This window comes from Globicephala melas, chromosome 3 (assembly GCF_963455315.2).
Source record: "Globicephala melas chromosome 3, mGloMel1.2, whole genome shotgun sequence".
Lineage (NCBI taxonomy): Eukaryota > Metazoa > Chordata > Mammalia > Artiodactyla > Delphinidae > Globicephala > Globicephala melas.
Window position 1 is genome coordinate 124,822,555 of NC_083316.1, and position 20,467 is coordinate 124,843,021.

At 43.6% G+C, this 20,467-nt stretch overlaps 1 protein-coding gene across 11 annotated transcripts in view; it reads right to left on the reverse strand.

The window, feature by feature from the left end:
- The window catches only part of SH3TC2 (SH3 domain and tetratricopeptide repeats 2), a 182,296-nt gene that overhangs the window by 143,205 nt on the left and 18,624 nt on the right, over positions 1-20,467 (reverse strand). For 10 of the 11 annotated variants that reach the window (XR_009563483.1, XR_009563481.2, XR_009563482.2 and 7 more), the window contains exons 3-10: positions 18,164-18,291; positions 14,885-14,990; positions 13,096-13,239; positions 11,838-12,039; positions 10,987-11,060; positions 8,611-8,806; positions 2,949-3,082; positions 117-158 (exon numbers count right to left, since the gene is read on the reverse strand). Coding sequence is in view for 5 of the 11 variants with exons in the window: in XM_060296419.1 (XP_060152402.1) it covers positions 117-158; positions 2,949-3,082; positions 8,611-8,806; positions 10,987-11,060; positions 11,838-12,039; positions 13,096-13,239; positions 14,885-14,990; positions 18,164-18,291 (1,026 nt within the window). In the remaining 6 variants the exon portion in view is untranslated. Of the gene's footprint in view, positions 1-116; positions 159-2,948; positions 3,083-8,610; positions 8,807-10,986; positions 11,061-11,837; positions 12,040-13,095; positions 13,240-14,884; positions 14,991-18,163; positions 18,292-20,467 lie in introns of those variants that run through there. The other variant, XR_009563485.2, reaches the window with a different exon arrangement.

Genomic DNA, 20,467 nt, shown 5'->3' on the forward strand with positions numbered 1-20,467 from the left:
GCAACTCTAAGTACCTGCAACTATGGTGGCCAGCTCTTGGCAAGAGGACAGGACGCTATCCTGGAGGGATATCCTGGACAGGACTGGAGGTCAGGTTCAGCATGATCTCTACTCACCGCTCAGATCGTTTGGAAGACTCTGGATGGATTCAAACCCACCTGGATAGAGATGAAGGACGAACCTATGTTAGGTCAGAATGGCCCAGTATGCTTATGCCTACAGGTGCTCCCTGACCAGTGGCCCCTTAGGACACTTTGTGTTTCAGTTTCAGACCATCTGCCATCCCTAAGGTACTAGGCAGCATCTTCCCTTCACCATCAATGCTGCAGGGACCTGAAGATCATCTTGTTTAACTCACTCACCTTACAGTTGGGAACTGAGGTAGAAACGAGAACAGAGTCAGAGAAGAAAAGCCAGAAACATGAGCTCTATGACAAGAGGTGTGGGTATGGGTGGGGGGGCAGGGGGTGGAATCTGAAGGCCCAAATGTCTCAGCAAGTTTATGACAAAGCCATGAACAGAACTCCAAGGGCAGCGCACTCTGTGGCACGTGGCACTGCCTCCCATTTATGTATGTACAGCCTTCTTCCTTCCTCCATTCATTCATCATCCATCCACTCAACAGACAGACTCAGTGTGCACAATGTGCTTTGTAAATTTGACAGCATGAGGCGACCAAATGTAAATAATGAAGAAAAGAAGGTAAAGAAGCATCTACAGTTCCTAAGTTTTGTTCCCTAAAGTACCTTGGTGGGATGAGGTGGGAGAAGGGACGGTCTTGAGCAGTTTTAGACGTTTTGAGTTTGCGGTACTTGCAGGAGCTCTAGCAGAGAATGAAATAGATCTGCAGCCAAGGAGAAAAGTGGAGACTTGCAAATATGGATTTGTGACTGACAACAGGTCACAAAGAGTGGGACAAAGTCCCAGAAGAAGGATTTGGAAGGAAATACAAAGCAGGTGGGGGAGGAGTGGGGAGAGGGGATTCGTGAATGAGCCAGAAAAACTGCAGCATTTACCTGCAGGTGGGAGTCAACGAAAGAGACTGAAAAGGCAGTCTGTAAAGAGAAAAGAGGAGTCAAGGAGACCAAGGTGGCTTATGGTGCAGCCACCTAACATAACAAAAGTGAAATAAGACAAGGTGAGAACCAAGAAGTCAACCTGGGGTTTGGCAGCAAAGAAGTTGACCCCCTTGGCTAAAGCAGCCACAGTGGAGCTTGTGGAGGCGAAGGCCAGGTTCATGCTCCATAGGACAAGGGCTGCTAGAAAGAAGATTCTACCTCTTCCTGGCAAAGAAGCAATAGCCAGCCACCTGTGCCTGCACTCTGAGCTCTCCAGTGCACTTTGAGGGTAGCAGGCCCCTCACCAAGTCAAGCCTCCACTTGCTATTCTCTAGGGAAGGCTTCCTCTGTGAGTGTCATTGCACATACTTAAGATCTGTAACCCCCAAAGGTCCCACAGCCAAACACAGCAGAGCTAGAGAGCTGGACTCTGGAGAGCTGTTCATGCACCTGGCCCTCCCTGACGTTGCGGAACACGTGCCAGTCTTATGCAGTCATTTCTCTGCAGGCCAGGACCACCGAGAGCACAAATGATGCATGAGTTACCAAAAAAAATGCTTTCTCTGGGAAGAAGAATTACAGGGCATAGGCCTTGGGGGAGTTGGAATTTCCCAGTAGGATGCACCCTCTGCTGGTTGCCTTGGTGCCAGGGATAGCCTGTGCAGCCATAAGGCGTAGCCCTGCACCCAGCAGAGTTGCACTCCTGGTCTGTAGATAAGAGCTAATGGACTGCCTGAGACCTGCCCCTGGACCTCTCTCAACCACTGGATCAACGATTGGCAGATACCCCGGATCCAAGCCTGTAGCCACCCTGCCTTCAAGGCAGACCCCAAGTAGTCCTTGATTTTTAGACCTTTCAGACCTCCTGCCTACCAGGCTGCATTCACAGCTTCAGCTTCCTGGCTCAGCCTGGTGGGGCAGTGTGATCGGCTTGCGGCGAGAAAGTGCCGCCAGGGCTAGTGCTGATGCCTGGGTGAGGTGCTCTTCACAAATGTTCCTGTGCCTGGGAGAAGCTCTGCAACTCCCACCTCTGCTCCGGGAGCTGGCCTGAGGGTCCCTTCTGCAGAATCTCTGGCTGCACCCATGAAATGTGTTGCCATCTAATCTGGCCATACAGGGGTAGACACACCATCACCATCACTGAAAAGATAGGAGAAACAGGAATCCCTCCTCAAACCCTGTCAATGAATGCACTTCCTGACACAGAGCAGTGGGCCCCTCCCAAAGTAAAAGAAAAGAGTATCATTCATTCACTCAGTCAGTCATTCAGACACTGCTGAAAACTGTGCTAGGCACTGAGGTCCCTCACCCACCCAAAGCTAACACATCCGACAGTCCAATGTCATTTTGTGTCAGGGGCAGTGTGGTGAAGTAGGGATTGTCCTGACGAGAAGATAGGGGAGGGCAGTTCTTATCCTGGCTCAGGCACTAATTCACTTGGGCCTCAGTTTCCTAATCTGTAAAGTAAGAGGAGAAGTCATCTCTTAGGGTCCTTCTAGCTATGACATTCTATGGCTCCACCTTTATTACTGGGGAGCCAGACCTACTTCAGCCCTAGAAGGAAAACCCTCAGCCACAACTCAGGAAGTTTTCTTCTCCAGGATTAGAATGGGAGGCTCAATATGGCCAGCCTCCCATGCTATAGCTGAGTTGATTTCATCACATCTCAGAGTTTCTAGGCAGCAAGTCCCCCTCCACTCCAGAACTGTCTGAAATGCAAAGTGAAAATGCTGCTAATCAAATATGACCCAGGTCATCAACTCAACCGTGGTCATAGCCTCACATTCATGCATAGGATTATACTTTAGAGATATTCTGTTTCTAGTTAGGAACACCCCCTTAATCTTGAGGAGCCTGGGCTTTCACAGGGTCTGAGGAGCGAACACTCACTAAGCCGGTAGACAGATGTTATGTCAGTCTGAGCAAGCGTGTGGAGGAAGCTGGCACACTCAGCTTTCCTGTCACTTCCCGGGACCCCCAGAGAGCATCTTTCCTCATCACTGAAAAAGGTGGAGTTCTTGCTCCTGTATTGAGGCAAAAGACATGGACACAGATCAGTGCAAGGTTCCAGACACTACCCCTTCTCTTTTCGCCCTAGGATGTAGTGAAGGACACAGAGGAGCCATCAACCCACGTGCCCAGAGCTGAACTCAGACTCCTCATCTCACTGTTGTATAATGTATTTATTTATACTGCCAAGGAAGAAGAGCTGGTAGCACCTCATCTGTGCAGAACTGACCTACGCCGTTGCTGAATTGATCAAAGTGGCAATGAAAACACCCCTCCTGTTAAAACGGCATCTCCCAAGAAAAACAAAGCCCCTTCCTTCGACTCCTACCCATTCTTTGAGACCACAAGGTGACTATTTTTAAGGGAAGATATAGGAACTGGCTGCCCTAAATGTAAGAGTTGGAAAAGGACCACTAAAAGATGTTTCTTTGACAGGTTATTTCAAGAAAACACTCGGGACTAATGACACAATCCAGAGGAACAATGGAGAAAACTTGACTGTGGTCAGAATGAACCTTTCACATTGGATGTTGACATCTGATTCCATGACACAGAACAGTGTTATGTAGCATTAAGATAGAGAAAGAAGGGCTTCCCTGGTGGCGCAGTGGTTGAGAATCCGCCTGCCAATGCAGGGGACATGGGTTCGTGCCCCGGTCCGGGAAGATCCCACGTGCCGCGGAGCGGCTGGGCCCATGAGCCATGGCCGCTGAGCCTGTGCTCCGCAACGGGAGAGGCCACAACAGTGAGAGGCCCGCGTACCGCAAGAAAAAAAAAAAAAAAAAAGATAGAGAAAGAAGGCTAATGTGTGGGAAGGGGGTAGAAGGAGGGCCAGGGGGCTGGAAGAAATGATTATAAATAATAGAGTTCTGTATATTCACTCTATTGTATAAACTAATTGTTAAAACTAATTTGCTCACTAGAGGTCTGTCATAGAATCAAAGAATATGAAAATTAGAAGTGCCTTGGAAAGTATTCAGTCCAGTGCCTATTTGGACAACACTTAATATCTCTTTCAGTTCTAAATATTCTTTAAACTTTAGAATCCAGTTTTAAAACAAAAATAACTTAGAAGCCTAAGAGTTAATAACAGCTAACACTTGGGAGGGGCTTATTATGAATCACACACTATTAACTCATTTAATCTACACAGTTGCCCTATGATACAGGTACTATTCTTATCCCCTTTTTTCAGAGGAAGAGACTGAGGCACAGAAAAATAAAGTTGGTAGTTAGGGAGCGGTAGAGCAGGACGTAAGTAGGATGTAAGAAGAGGTTCTCTCTTTCAAGCAGGGTTAACGGAGGGGCTGGGATGGAGTGCCATGGTCTGCCACTTACCCATTATCCCCATAGCTCAGATAAATGCAGTTGGAAAGTCAGTGATGAGAAAACTAGCCATTAATGTGAACTGCTCAAGGTCACACCTCTAATTAGTGGCAGAACTGGCACTAAAGCTGTGTCCTGACATCTATGGCTCTTGACACACTTACTGAACCCCCATCTCTCTGGCTTGACCTCCAGATTCTCCCCAGCACTCTAAGAGCTTCCATCCTCAAAAGAGCATGTAATTGAATTCTACATCTAAACTCATTTGAGATAAAAAGAATATGATCCCAAATTTCTGTAGAACACTTGAATTTTACAAAGCATTCCTGAATTTACTATTTCATTTACTCTTCATAATAATCCTATGATGTAGGTATTTTTATCCATATTTATAGATGAAGATTCAGAAAGTAATTCAGTGCCACGCTCAGAATTACACAGCTAGAAAGTGGTAAAGCTGACACTGAAGCTGAGGTCTTCTGCCTCTGTGTCCATTGCCTCATGGCTGATCTGCTAATGTCCTGAGTCCCAGATACTTAGAGTCTAGGAAGCTTGACAAATTACATTAGGGCTCTCCCAGCATGGAGACAGGCTTAGAAGGAGTGTGGCAGAGCTTCTAGAAATACGGCAGGCTGACGTGCTCCACACAGGGATACTGAGAGTCTTCAAAGTCACTCTGGCCAAATACAAACACTTTGTCTATTCGGATAAAAGGCCTGCCTGAGGTTTAAGAATGGGTTTTCCAGCTGCTGTTGCTGTGAAATTAGGAAGCTGATGTTGAAATCTGGGCTGTAAAAAAGGAAACCCACAAAAATTTGCTTCCACGGATAAGCAGGATCCCTTTCCCATGTGTCAGAGGCAAAGACTAAATCTGACTCAGAAAACAGCTTCTGAGAAATTTCATTCTCAATACACTGCCAATTTGGTTAAATGAATAAATCAAAGAATACATGCATGGATACATAGATACATTCATACATGCATTCATATGTACAAACAGGGTACAAACACTTCAGGAAGTAATACACCAGTACAGGGAGGAAAGCTGGGGGAAGAGGATGGAGATTTCAGCAAATGCTGGACCATCTTCAGAAACCTGACCCTAAACAAACACAGACTAAGAGTGACACCCAGTGGCCTGATCACAGAGACAGCACAACACACAGGGATGGTTCCCCGGACTTCCACACCCTGGCTGCTGCTGGCAGGTTGTTTGTGGGGTTTTCCTCCAATTGCTGTGTTTCGGGGGTATCTATAATCTAGAGAGTGATTTCTAGAGTGTGCAATGAGCCAGTTCTCCTCTTCTCTCCCTCTCCCACCCCTCCGTCTCCTGTCCACTTTCCCCTTCCCTACCGAATGTGTAATCTCTGGTGCATGGGGTCCCACGGGTGACCAGGTAGAGGCCAACAGGCAACTCTGTGCAAGTAAGGAGGTTTCCTGACCACTTGGATACAGGGGATGATATTCTGCAGGGTGAGTGTATCCTGTACAACTAAGCCAGCTAAAATGTGATGATCAGATTAATTTAGTAGTACTAGGTTATTGTCATTTGAGGCATGATATGAGGTACAGAAGTTCAATATAATTGATTAAATCTGACACCGGCCCCCAGTATCCTGTTAAAACTGCCTCTCAGAGATTACCACCCACAACAGTAACAGCAATAAGAGTTAATGCATATTGATCATACACACACACACACACACACACACACACACACACACACACACACACACACACACACACACACACACACACTGTGCCAGGCACCATTCTAAGTGTTTTACACGTATCAGCTCATTTCAACTCAAGACAATCTTATGGGCAAATACTAACACTGTATGCATTTTACAGATGAGAAAACTGAAGCTTAGAGAAACAAATTAACATATCCAAAGTCACCCAGCTGGTAAGCTAACGGAGACACACGATGTGCTCACATGGCCACAAATGCCTTCCAGGAAGTCTGGCTCTGGAATTCTTTATTACTGACCTATGCTGCCGCCCAATGACCAGTGATCTCCCCAGGGCCAGTGACTTCTCAATGGTCAATTTCAAAGGCCTTCCACAGTGTTAAGCATCCCCCACCTCCCACATGGCTGGTTCCTCCCCCTCAGCTGTCCTTCTTTCTTCCTCTGATACATTCTTCCTTCCTCTGCTCTATAAATGGTTCTTCCCCATGGAGTCTCTGTTCTTTTTATTTTTCCTCCCTTTCACTAGGATCTCAGCTGCAGGACTCTGTTTTTGAAAAAGAACCCTAGGGGCTTCCCTGGTGGCGCAGTGGTTGGGAGTCTGCCTGCTAATGCAGGGGACACGGGTTCGAGCCCTGGTCTGGGAAGATCCCGCGTGCCGCGGAGCGGCTGGGCCCGTGAGCCATGGCCGCTGAGCCTGCGTGTCCAGAGCCTGTGCTCCGCAACAAGAGAGGCTGCGATGGTGAGAGGCCCACGCACCACGATGAAGACTGGCCCCCGCTTGCCGCAACTAGAGAAAGCCCTCGCACAGAAATGAAGACCCAACACAGCCCAAAGTAAATAAATAAATAAATAAATTTAAAAAAGAAGAAAAAGAAAAAAAAAGAAAAAGAACCCTAGATTTAACATCAGCAATCTGCAATTCCAGACCCAAGCCATGGTTCAGCTGTTTCACTCCGGGGGTCCTCAACTACTCCTGCAGTAAATTAAGGGGGTAGTTTTAGCAGCAGGTCTCACTTGGGCTGCACACCAGCCCCACCTGGGGAGCTTTTACAACCGTGGCTGCCCAGGCCCCACGCAGACCAATGAGAATGAACTGCTGGGGGCAGAACACAGGTATCCGTATTTGTAAGTTCCCAGAATCTCTAAAGTCTGTTGACTGGTCCTAGCAGTGCCTTCTCCTCTCCATTCCCCTTGCCCCTTCCCAAATGCCCCTAACCTCATTGGTCTTCTGCCTCCAGGCTCTCCCCTGACCATGCACACCTCAGCCAAAGCCAGGGCTGGCTTCCTAGACAGAAGTCCCAGTCACATCATGTCACCCTTGCTCAGATACATTCAGTGGCTCCTCATGCCCTGACAGGCCCATGGCATAGGCGTTTCCCGTCTTTATCATGGCCCTGCTGAGTCTTTGCCACACTAGCACCCTCCTGGTGACCGGCCCCCAACAACATGAATCGTTCCTCAACATCCCCCTTACTTTCCTACCTGTGACCTCCTTTCCCCATTGACGTCTGTTGAAATGTCTTACACCGCGCAAAGCTGAACTCACAGGTTACCTTTTTGAGGAAAGTTCTCTTGACACCCTTTACCTCCTTCTAAACTCTCATTGCTCTCCACACCTCTCCAGGAGCATAGTGAGTGATGTTCCTCTTATAGAGGTACCTGGGTTCCCACATTTCTGTGTAGGGAAAACGACTTTCTCTCCCCTCTCCCTAAAAGGGCAGGGCTTAGAGGAAGCTTCTGCCCTTGGTCCACTCCCCTTAGTGGCTCTTTCCACAAGGGAAGGAGTTCCAGTCGGAGTGTTCAGAGCCTTAGGCATTGCTTGGGCTGTGTTTTCCCCATGTGGAGGGCTACAGTGTCTCAAGGTTAGCCACCAACTCTGCATTCCCTCTTGTACTTCCTGGGCCCAGGCTTTCTACTGTTGCTATCCCCATGCAGGATGCCCAACCAGAGAGACTGGGCAGTACTCCAGCACTCCATGACAGGGTGGATGGAGCAGGCTGGCCACCTGCTGCTGACTGGTCATGTGGTGGCTCTGCTCCTCAGAACCAGCCCTTCTATACTTAAGGCAGGAAAGAGTAAAAGAGGCACTCTGCCATCCTGGCCAACACTGACTTCCCATACATTAAGCTTTCAGCAGACAGACCTATGTGGGAGGGACTCTCCATTCACTAAGCTGCAGTCTATAGGTCCCTGTGTGTGTACTCCCCTGATGGGGCCCCTTGTTTGGGTGGGAAAGGCTAAGAGCAGGCCCTGGGTTTGGGGGGTTGTGCTTCTCTCCTTGCACAGAGGAAGGCCTCAATGACCATCTGCTGAAATGAACTGAACTGACTCCTTCCCTGATCGCTCATATTTTCTTTCCCATCACTCCTCATGTTGCCTTGATTGTCAGAATGTGCTCCTCTGGGTTCATATTACCAGGAAACCCTGAAGCTCATCTTCAAACCTGCTCAGAATGGGACAGGACCAAAGGGTAAGGTGGCCCTGCTCCAGCACATCCCAGAGGGTCTGTGTGTCATACTCACATTGGGGAATAAGAATCAGGATCTATGTTCCTGGTGGGGACAAAGCCCACTTCTCCTGAGAGCGCTGACTTCCCAATGAACCACTGAAGCCCAGGAATGACAAAGCCGATGATCTCAATGCTTTCTCCCTGGTGGAAATTCAGTTCATCCTTTTCTTCCCTCTCATATTCTTTCCAGGCCTTACATTTTCCTCTACCTGAGGGAAAACAGCACACAGGTCAACCAAATAAGGCAGAACAGTGGAGCCTTCCACTAGCTTCCAGTGTAATAATGAAATGAAGAGTTCCCAGACTTTAGAACTTTAAGGACCAGTAAAATTTCTCCGCCCCCCTCAAAAAAATAAATTGGCAGGAATGATATAGGGTAACTGGCTTTTCATTTGGCCAAGCTAGGAAATTCAAAAAAGGAACTCCCATCCACTTTTACCACCGTTTTATAAAAGAAATTTTAACAAACGTAGTAAATATAATCTCAGAATACTAGGCATACCTTAAAACAGAATAAAGGTAGCTTATGTCAAACTGGAAAGCTCACTATATTGTCCTACTTTGTCTGATTTGCCATTATGTAAACACTTTGCCATGATTGGCACAGATCCACAGACCAGGGTGAGGACTACTGTAGGATCTCTCCATTTCCTTCCGGCTCCTTTGGTCACTATGACCTTCAGTTTCCCCAACTGTAAAATGGGGATAATGAGAATACCTGTCTCTTACAAATATCAGGAAGAGTTAAAGAGATAAATTGCACAATGCCTGGTACCTAGGCAACCCTCAATACATGTTAGCCTCATATGACTGGCGAATAGAAAACAGCTGGTTACCCAGAGGGTTCTGGAAGACTCCTCTTCTGACTATGGTCACTACCTAGCTTGATCAGCTGCCACGCTAGGATCTAGTAATGATATATTTATGAGAATTGTACTCTCCAGTTTACAAAGTACACTTATGTCCCTTTTCTCAGATCTTTCTAGGAGCCCCAAAGGGTAAGCAGAGCAACTCTCAGAATCTCCTTTTTATAGATTAGAAGGTGGAAGCACTGAGAGGGTCCGTGATTTGTCCAAGGAGTTTGTGTGTGAACTAGAACTTAAGTCTCTCCACTGCTGTTAACCCTTCTTTCCACTAATCCAGCTCTAGTTGAGGTAGCAGTTTTTATATGCCCCAGTTTCCGTATTTGCTTTAGCTCCGCTGCTAAAGCTACTGGATTTTTTTTTCCTGACATTTTTGGTCAAGTTTCTGTTGACTCTGTCTTCAGAATCAGCAGTTCCCACTGCTTTGGTAGTATCTACCATGTGTTAAACACTTAGAATGTGAGAAAACTGTACTAAGTGATTTACAGCTGTCATTTAGTTTAGTTTCTCATGACAACATTTAAAGTTGGTTTTACAGTAACATTTTACTAATGAGGAAGTTGTGACATTGTGAGAGCACGTCATGAACTGGCCGAGGTCACACTGGTTTTAAGTTGTGGGGCTAAAATTGGAACCCAGAACAGGACTTCACAGCCCCATGTTCCTAACGATAAGGCCATACTGCCTCAGATAGCTAAAAGTCTTGTTTGTGGTTGATTATTAATTAGATCTAATGTCTGGGTCTCATAATTCCCTCTGTTTCTTTTTTTTTAAAGTGGTACTTGGGCTTAGAACTTTAAAACGTGCACTTTGTGCTAGGTGTGAGAAGGCAGCTCCAAGGATGAAGATGAAAGGAATGTATATTCTAGACACATAGAAAACATTAAATTTCCTTATCCAGTAGATACAAATATACTTATAGATATATGGGTATATATTTATGTGTGTATGTGTATATATATACATACATACATACACATGTGTATAGAGATTACATAAAATGTACGCATGTATTTATACATATATATATATGTGTATGTATTTCATCTATTCAACAAATATTTACTGAGCACCCGCTATGTGCCAAGCATTCTTAATCTTCCTTAATTCAAGATTAACTTCACAAAACTCTGAAGGAAATTAGAAAATGCTTTGACTAGAGATTGAAAGCAGGCAGCCTGCACGCCACATCTGGCCCACACAGGGCTTTTTCTTTTTTCCCACATATCTTTAAATCCCTATGGTCCCTACCATTGCCTAACATCTTCCCTCCAGGCCCTCCACGCATCTGTATGTTCTGCCTGTCCCTGGAGGTATTTATATCTACAGTACAGCCCTCATCTGAGACCTCTCATTTCACAGGCAAGGAAACCCATGGGAACAGATGGTATAATTGGGTTCCCCAAATTCAGTCAGCAGCAGAGGTGAGACAGGAATTCACATCCACTGACTCCAAATCTGCTGATAAAAGGAGGAGGCAGAGCAATATTATCTCCCTAATAATACTGCCTTCAACTCAGCCGTACCGATCTGATAGGAGCCTGTCCAATCCCTCTTCCTGGAAAGGCCACAGCTTCCTGGATAATTCTTTAGGAACCATCTGCCAATGGAAACATGGGGTTTGCAAACATGGATTTCAAAAAATTTGAACAGTGAGCAGAATAATCCATTAAAATGATGCTGATGATGATAAGTATTCTTGTAATTTTGGTTACTTTTATTATAATAGTGGCAAACATTTAATGAGAACTTACTTTTTATCAAGCACTGTGAAAAATAAAGAAGCTCAGCAGGCCTGGGATGTTTTCTGGCTCAGCAATTAGCTTGTCAGTTAAATATCTAACAAAGGATCCCATTCCATTCTCACTGCCAGATTCTCTGCCACACACAGAACCCACGGCCTGGAATCATGCTTACTGTCACTCTCTCTGTTTGAGTTTACAACATCTTCCAGCAAGGATTCTGGAACTTTAGTGTGAAAAACATCCCCTGATGTTTAAGGGGAGCTTATATAAAATGCAGATTTTTGGATCCAACCTCAAGAGAGTCTGAGGAGGGCCAGAGGGTATAAACTTGCAGTAGAATCCCCAGGCAACTCTGGTACAAATGGTCCCCAGTCCCCACAGTGAGAAACACTGCATTGGAGACCAGGCAGTGTATTTCTTCTTTGGTACAATGTCCATCTGAAACTTTGAGTTGTCTCCATTTCATCTAATTGTGCAAATCTTGACTTAAAAAAATAACAAAAGATAAAAAGCCCCCCAGGTTTGTTCCCTCCCTGGCACCATGGATGTCCACATCTGCAAACGTGCCTACTCTGTTCTGCAGACCTCAGTGCGCTCTGAGACCCTCTCCCAAGAGGTGAGTGGCTACTCACTGGTGGAAAGGGAGAGGCAGGGGTTCCAAGGCTGACACTGGCACCAAGCCCCGCTGACCCGTCACCAAGGACACGCCTTCCCACTCGAACTCGCCTTCAGCTGTCTTCACCGAGATTAACTCATTCTTGCAAAGTGTCAAATACTCCCCTTCCTTCTCAGCTGGCTGAGCCATGGAGCACGTGGCTCTGCAGAAGAAGTGACCTGCAGAGAATGAGAAAAGCTCTTTCCAAGGAGTAGCAGGAAGTGCAAATGGAGTATCCCACTATGTATATTTCCATCAGAGCCCAGATACTTTTCTTTCTGAAAGTAAAGTACACAGTCCAGGGGGAGGTACTACAAGAGGCCTTTGTGACCCCAGGAAAACTGGTACCAGGGAAAAAAGCCACTGAGAGGGAATTCACTTAAAATAGACACGAAAAACTCCAAATAATTCTCAAGAATGAGGTTTAATTGGGACTTCACCTTGAGAAAAAAATGAAACAAGAGTTCATGAAAATATATTTAACAGAACTTCAGTTATAATTGCAACCTCATGTTAATCTTAGGACCAAATAAGAATAAATTAAGTTGATTTGGGTGAATATAATTTCTCCAACTAAATTTCACAGTCATACAGTATAAAAGTTTTTCCTTCATATGTGATTCATGCAAAACAATCAGAAAGGGAATCATTATGCAAAATATTCTATGCAAATATGGCTCTTTCACTGTGTCTATGATGTCATCAGTCATTAACCGGTTGGCTGCAGCCTTGATTGGATCCTTCCTTGTAAACAGACTGGTGGGTGCTCCAAACAGTTTCCCAATATCACTTTCCTCGATTTCATGAAATCATGAAGGTTTTGCAAGATCTGCAATTTTATTTTACAATCAAATTATATCACATGTTTGGAATAGTGGTTCTCAATCTTGGATGCATATTAGAATAACCTGGGCAACTTTCAAAAAATACCAAAGCCTGATCCCCATCACTAGAGATTAACTGGCCCCAGCTGAGCCCTGATAGGGGCATCTTCTTAAAATTCCCGGGTGGTTCTAACATCAGACAATCAGTGAGACTGGCCTACACAGCTGTTCATGTGATATTGATGTTAAACTGAGAGAGATGGTTGAAGTAATATCGTAACAGGTGGGTTCATTTGTGAACATTTTCATGTTTGAATGGTTTTTGCCTCCCTTTGTATCCTAATTATTTCAAGGACTCTGATAACATATATCCAGATAAGACCCCCATCCCCACCCCTACACCATGCTCACCTTCCTGGATCAGAAGTCCCAGGTATATTGTTTCCAGGTGTTTATCATCTACTGACACGTGGATCTCTGTATCCTCCACCAGTCGGCAGTTAAGCCAGTACTTGTGATCAAAGAGGAGATGCTCCAGACACATGGATACGTAGCCTAAGAAGTCAAACCAACAAGATTCCTCAAGGGCATGATTTCTGCCATTAGCTGATCATTAGGGTGAGCAATTTCCCTCCTGAATTTCTCCCCCAGACCTCCATCCCTAATCTGACTCCACTTAACTGGAATTAGAAGAGCATAAGAGGGGTAGCTAGAAAATTTCTAAAATGAATTGATTCTTCTCAGCATCTGTTGGGAAGTACAAATCATTTTTAAATGATATTTATTTTCAACATATTATGGGTTTCCATAAATGCATAATAAGATTATCAGACCGAGTTACTTTTTTATAATACATCCAGGGAGGAATCTCCAAGATTACAATGTTGACACTGGGAGTTCCCGGTTCCCCCTTAAAATTCTCCCAACCAAATTCGAATTCTTGTACCCCTGATGATGCAGTGGCTGGGGAGGTTCTCCATGGCCCACAAATGAGTCAGGATTTACTTCAGCATCCCTCTGACCCTGCCCCTCACCCCATGCCCAGTAAGATCTCACTTGTTAAAACCAGACTAAAAACTGTGCAAACTGTAAAACTGTAACAATTATGGATAGTATTTTACACATTTCTATAAATTTAAATTATTTTTATGAAAATTTTGCTTCTTTCTAGACATCCTCACTTTCTTAAGATGCAGAACCTGTCTCTTTCCACTCTCTGTTGTGCTGATTTAGGCCCTGTGTATCTTCTATAATGGTGCTTCACATACTTTCATGTGCACACAAATCACCTAGGGACCTTATTAAAATACAAATGCTGGTTCAGTAGGTCTGGGTTGCGGCCTAGGATTCCATGTGTCTAACAAGTCCCAAGTGATGCTGCTGCTGCTGGTCCATGGAGCACACTTTGAATAACAAGGATCTCTGATGGTCACAGAAGGAGATGTGTTGAATGGAGAGCAGAAAAATCACCATGACTACAAGAGGAGAACTTATACATTCTAGCCAAGAGCCATCTTGACCCTCCACCCCTACACAAAATCGCTTCCTGTGTAAGTCTGCATGGAGCCCAGCATTTTGTAAGAGAAGTAAAACACGCATCAATTCAAATGGCTTCCTCTTGCCTTGCTTGGTTTTGCTTTGCAATTGTAACTTTCCTATCATGAGTTATTCTCCATGGAGAGGGCAGGTAAACTATTTCCCACCACATCGGTACTGGTGCTGTGCCCCAGTATCCTTCTTTACCTTCTAGAAAACCCTGCAACCTGAGGCCCCTTTAGCAGATAAGTCCCCCATATCTTTCTTTGACTTTTCCAAAAACATGGAACATGGATCTGGAACTTTTGAACAGCTACTTAGATCCTACTAGAGACTGTTTTCTCTTTTTTTTTTCTTTTTTAACCATTAATTTCTAATCTAGCTCTACTTTGAATCTAGTAGATGATCAAAAACTGTTTGCCAGTTTTAAGTGATTATCTAATACTCTCTTCCTGAAACAAAGAAGGGCTGCATGTGACATTTTAGAGCAATATTTGCTTTAGATTTAGTTCCAGGCAGTTTGTGATATTTCAAAGGTTAACCATCCATGTTAGACTCTACCGCTTTAAATTATCAGAGCCAGACCAATTCCTTAATGTCAAGTTCTGCAAATTGGCTAAACTGAGAAGCAGGTGCTCCTTTACCTGCCTGCTCCATGTCATACCTAAGTTCAGGTAGGTGGAGAACTTCCAGATTTCCTCCATGGTCTTGAAGGTAATGAGGAACTGGGCCTTCTGGGACTGTATACACACCAACCTAGCTGAGAGGTCCTGAGTAAAAAAGAACAGTGAGTCAGCCCGGGATGACAAAAGCGTCCTGTGAACAAGCTCACGTATATACAACATGCTATGTAATGAACTTCTTTTTTTGAGATATAATTGACATATAACATCATATTAATTTTTAGTGTGTAACATAATGATTTAACATATGTATATATTTTGACATGATGGCCACAATAAGTTTAGTTAACATCCACCACATCACATAATTACAGATTCTTTTTTTCTTGTGATGAGAACTTTTAAGATCTATTCTCTTAGCAACTTTCAAATATACAACATAGTATTGTTAACTACAGTCACCATGCTGTATGTTACATCCCCAGGACTTTTTTACCTTATAACCAGAAGTTTGTACCTTTTGACCACTTTCACCAATTTTGGCATAGATTTTTTACATCACCAAAAAAAAAAAAAAAGGAAATAACCTAAATGTTCATCAATAGGAGACTGGTTAAAATGAATCATGGTTCATCCATACAATGGAATATTATGATATTATGCATCCATAAAAAAGAATAAAGAAGCTCTTTGTGTATTGATACAGGCTCCAAATATTCATTGCTGAATGAAACAACAGCAGAAACAAAAAGGAACCAGAGTATAGAACTGTGTGCAGAGAATGTTATCTTTTGTGTTAAAAAAAAAAAAGAAGTATGTGTGAGAGGGTGGAGAATGAATCACAGAAGGCACCTTGGAAGCAAATTTGATTGTGAATCTATGTTTAATAATTATTTTTACGAAGCTAGCAAACAGAAAAACCAAACCACACAAAAATAAAAAGTATCCATAATCCCTCCTCCTAGAGATCATCAATGTTAACAACTTTGTGTATTCTTTGAATCTTTTTTCTGTACATGAGTTTCTACGTAACTATTTTTATATAAATAGAATCACATTAGTAAGCTGTTTTGTAATCGTTCATCCCTAAACAATGTTTTGTGAACCATCTCCCATGTCATTAAATAATCTACATTATTTTTAATGGTTACATATGCTGTTGTCACATTAACATAATTAATTCTTAATGTTTTCTTATGGCTAGACATTTGAGTTGTTTTAATTTTTTAACATCCTAAACAGTACTGTGATAAACATCTCATATCTAAATCTTTGTATGCACCCTTGATTTTTTTGACACAAGTGATTCCAAGAAGTGTTAATTGGGAATGCACATTTTCAATCCTAAAATGCAGGAGCCAAACTACCCTCCAGAAAGGTTATGCCAGTTTACACACTCACAAGCAGAGAAAGAAGAGACCTGTAACACCCCCCCACCCCCTTTTTAAATACCTGAATGAAAAGGCCTGAATCACTGCCTAGACTTGGTTTTCCCCTAAAATCTTTTTTGCTTGTCCAAGCATCTGGACTTGACTATAACAAGTGATGATCAGAATGTCCCTCTCCCTCCAGGCCAGTCCTACCACCAGTGATCAACCCCTGGATCCCTGTCGTGAGGGAACCCTGGAGAAAGAAGAAGAGGATAGAAGGATCCAAGGAAAAGCCCCTACTTCAGCAAGTAGTTCTTGCTGGGGTTCTCCCATACCAGGCCCCAGGAGGCCCCGGATCCTTGGAGGATATAGATCCTGGTAGTCAGGGAAGAGGGTCCTAAGTAAAAACTGATTTACAAGGAATTTACTATATGCCAGGCTCTTCAGCAAGAGTTTGATGAGCAAAGCCTCATTTAACTTTTACAATAACCCTATGAAAGAGTGTAATTATAGGAGTTAACCCATTCTAAGATGCACTTTTATCACATTTCACCATTTCTGAAATAAAAGAAAAGGAAGTGTGGCATCATAAATAATGGGCAGCATTTATTTTCTTTCTTAAAATAGTGTGTTTATAATCAAATGGCACCTCACATTTAATAGAAAATGGCATTGTCCCTGTTTTATACTCAAGGATGCCAGGGTGCAGACAGGGTAAGTCAAGGGAGCTGTGACACCCAAACTGGATCTCAGCTCCAACTGACTCCAGGCCTCAGCTTTGGCCCACAAGCCTGCCCACTCAAGACTCAGCCCAGCAGGCCAGTTTGCACAACCAAACCCAGCTCTTGCCTGTGTCAAAAGCAACTCAAATTAAAAGAAACCCTATGGTGCCTGTTAGTAGCTAATGCCTCCAAGTTCCTGAATTCTGGAGATTTAAAAACAAAATGACTCTGCTATTTATAATATATCTACTATTTGTGGAGCACATCCTACCACCCAAGCACAACACCAAGCTCTCTACAGATACTATCTCATTTACTCCTCCTAACAAACCAAACACTATATTTTTTGTTACATGACAGAATAATAGAGTATGTTTCTCTTTTTAATTTGTATCAATTCATAAAGAAACTGTAAAATAACTAGAACATACTAATTTATTATGTAAAGCAATGTTCTCTTTCCCCCACCTCTAGTTGCAGCAAATTTTAAACATTCCTCACTTTAGTTCTCCTAGTAAGTACCTCCTAAAGTATAAATAATTTAGTCATACCCTTCTTCCTTGGTTTAGCACTTGAAGATATTATCTACCTACTATGAAAGATGAGAAATTGGCTTATTTTATTGCCTTTTCCTCCTCTCATTCTAATATTTATAGCTATTAATTTTTGATTAGCAATTTTGGTACTTAAAAAAAGTACACTTACCAGTGGTTACCAGTGGCTGAGGAAAGGGGATAGAGGGGAGTTACTGTTTAGTGGGTACAGTGTTTTAGTTTGGTATGATGAGAAATTCTGGAATGGACAGTGGTGATGGTTACACAATAATGTGAATGCATTTAATATCACTGACTTGTTCAGTAAAAATTATTAAAACTGAAAATGTTATGTATATTTTATCACAATTTTAAAAAGTCAAATTCACCACATTTTTTAAAAAGTATACTTTATGAGGTAGGTATTATAACGATTCCCATTCTACAGAGGTTAAGTAACTTGCTGAAGGTCAAAAAATTAATAGTGGCAGATTTTAAATGAAGTCTTCTCTGACTCTGATTCCAAGGCTTGACCCATTCCTGCTGAGCAGAGAATGTGTACATTTTCGTTCATTCAGTCAGTCAGATGTTTTCTTGAGGGCCGACTTTCTTCCTAGCACTGTCCTAGGTGTTGGAGAGGCTGTTGTGGACAGACACAAGGTGGACACAAGGTTGCACTGCTCTGCGAAGCTCACCTTAAACAATGCACGAACCTCCTGGTCCTCATTCTCCAGCGCCCAGAGCCGCCTCCGAGCTGCTTCTTGCAAGGGGCCATTTACACACCTCCTGGAGCGGCTCTTCACACTGAAGGAGAGCGTCAGATCTTAAAGAGAACAGAGTGAGAAAGATCAGGATGGAAATGCAGAAACAGGGAAGAAAGAATTAGATAACCCCCAATGTTTCCCACACCCAACCCCTAAATTGATGTTCTCATCAGAGATTACAAGTGATCTTAACAATTCTCTGAGCACATTCTTTAAAATTTCCTCCCCCAGAAGAAAATATGCTGAAGCACAGAATGTTCTGGAATCACAGGAGTTGCTGCAGTTGGGTTGGTTATTTCTGTTTGTACAGAGTATATTCCTGCTCTGCCTGGCACTGAGGGAACAGTGCCACACAGAACCAGCTAGAACATGTATTTCCTCCTGTGGATGATTTGTGAAAGTTTCCAAAGAATGCTAATTTATCCATATTTATGGAAGTATATTTATATGTCAAATTTATCATATGTAATAGATATTAATACTACATGCATTATACATATACACATGCATTTCCTCTAACCTGCTTCTTCCTGATTATGCATTTGTTGTTCGTCAGGGTAAGTGGCTAATATATTAAAGTCTATCTTTAATATCTTCAAAATGCACATTCATTCAATACTGTGAACAGAGGCTGTTTTAGGTGCTGAGATACAGCAGGAAACAAAACAGACAAGGTCCAGTTCTCATGGAGCTTGTATTCTTGGCAAGTAACCAATTCCATGAACACAGTAATTTCAGATGGAGAAAAGTGCTATGAATAAAAAAAAATGTTACTAGGGTAAAGAGACAGAGTGATGAAGCTGTTGGAGAGTGGATAGTGTTGCTGGGAAAGGCCACACTGAGGAGGTTCATCTTATAACTGCACTTTGCCATGTGTCTTCTTCAGACAATACGTACCAATCGCATTAATAATTATCAAACACAATGAACCTTCAAGGCAGCAACTAGATAGGCACAGAGGTCTGTCTTCTAGCCCTAACCTGCCAGGGCTTTTGCAAATTCCTGAGCACATTACAAACGGCCCCTGTCATGCTGGCCTGAGAACACAGGCAGCCTGCATTTCTGTCTTCCTGTCTCTAACCAAGAAGTCGTGGAAATGCTGTGGCTGCAGGCCAGCTCTGATACGACATGCCCAGCTGACCTGACATCGGTGAGAGCTTTGGGTGGATGTTTGTTCCATTCCGTTCCTCCCTGGCTTGTGTTCTAATCTCACACAAGCCCTCCATCTGCCGCAGTCCAGGTCCAACGACTGTCTGGTAGCCTCACTGACCACTGATCTCTAGGAGGAGGTAAAGCCCAGGGAGGAGGAGTCACACAGACGTGGACTCGGGGCTCGGCTCTGCCTTTGTTAACTGCACCACCCTCAGCAGTTAATTACCTCTCTATGCTTGACTTTTCTAATTAATAAGATGGCTTTTAGAGTACTATCCCACAGGGTTTTTAAGAGGCTTACTAAATGAGATTATGTGCATAAAGCATTTTGTTCAGTGCTGGGTGCATACTAAATGTTCAATACACACATGAGCATTAACTTTTGCCCCTTGCAACCCCCCACCCCAGTGCTCCAGCAGTTACTGCTCGCAGCCCCCAACTTGTTACAATGTAATTAACCTTGACACTAATTGATTCTGTGATTTCTGTTCACCAAACCTCCTGTCCTTTCAAAGCCTGATCTAAACTCCCCTCCAGAATCTTCCTGGGAAAAGCTCCTGATAAGTGACGGCCCCTTCAATGTGACCCTCCTTGCCATGTACTTGAATCCATGGTTATAGAACTTAAAAGACCTGGATTTAAATAAGCAAACTGCTTGTGGATCTCAACCAATGAGAGCTGATACTCAGAGCAGCATCGCTGTGCCACTGTGGGATCCTACAGTGCCCTCTGTGGATAGGGGAATAAATCAAGTTCACTCTAGTCTTAGTGTGAAGTGCATTTTGTCATTTTTTTAATACTTCTGAAAACTGGTGGTTTAGTCATGATAATGTATCTGACTGATTCTGTCTGGGACTCTTCCTCATAAAGAAGAGGGTGGCAGTTGGAGCTGAGTCTCCCCTTCTCACCCTATGACCTTCCTGGAAACAGCATCATGGCAGAAAATGCTGAAAGACAGACAAGTTCAGGTTCAGGTGGTTAAGTTTCACCTACATGTACCCTTTGTTCACTTGCCTTCATACACTGATAAGACAAAATGCTGACTCCACTGTGTTCATGAGACAACAGATGGTGGGTGATTCA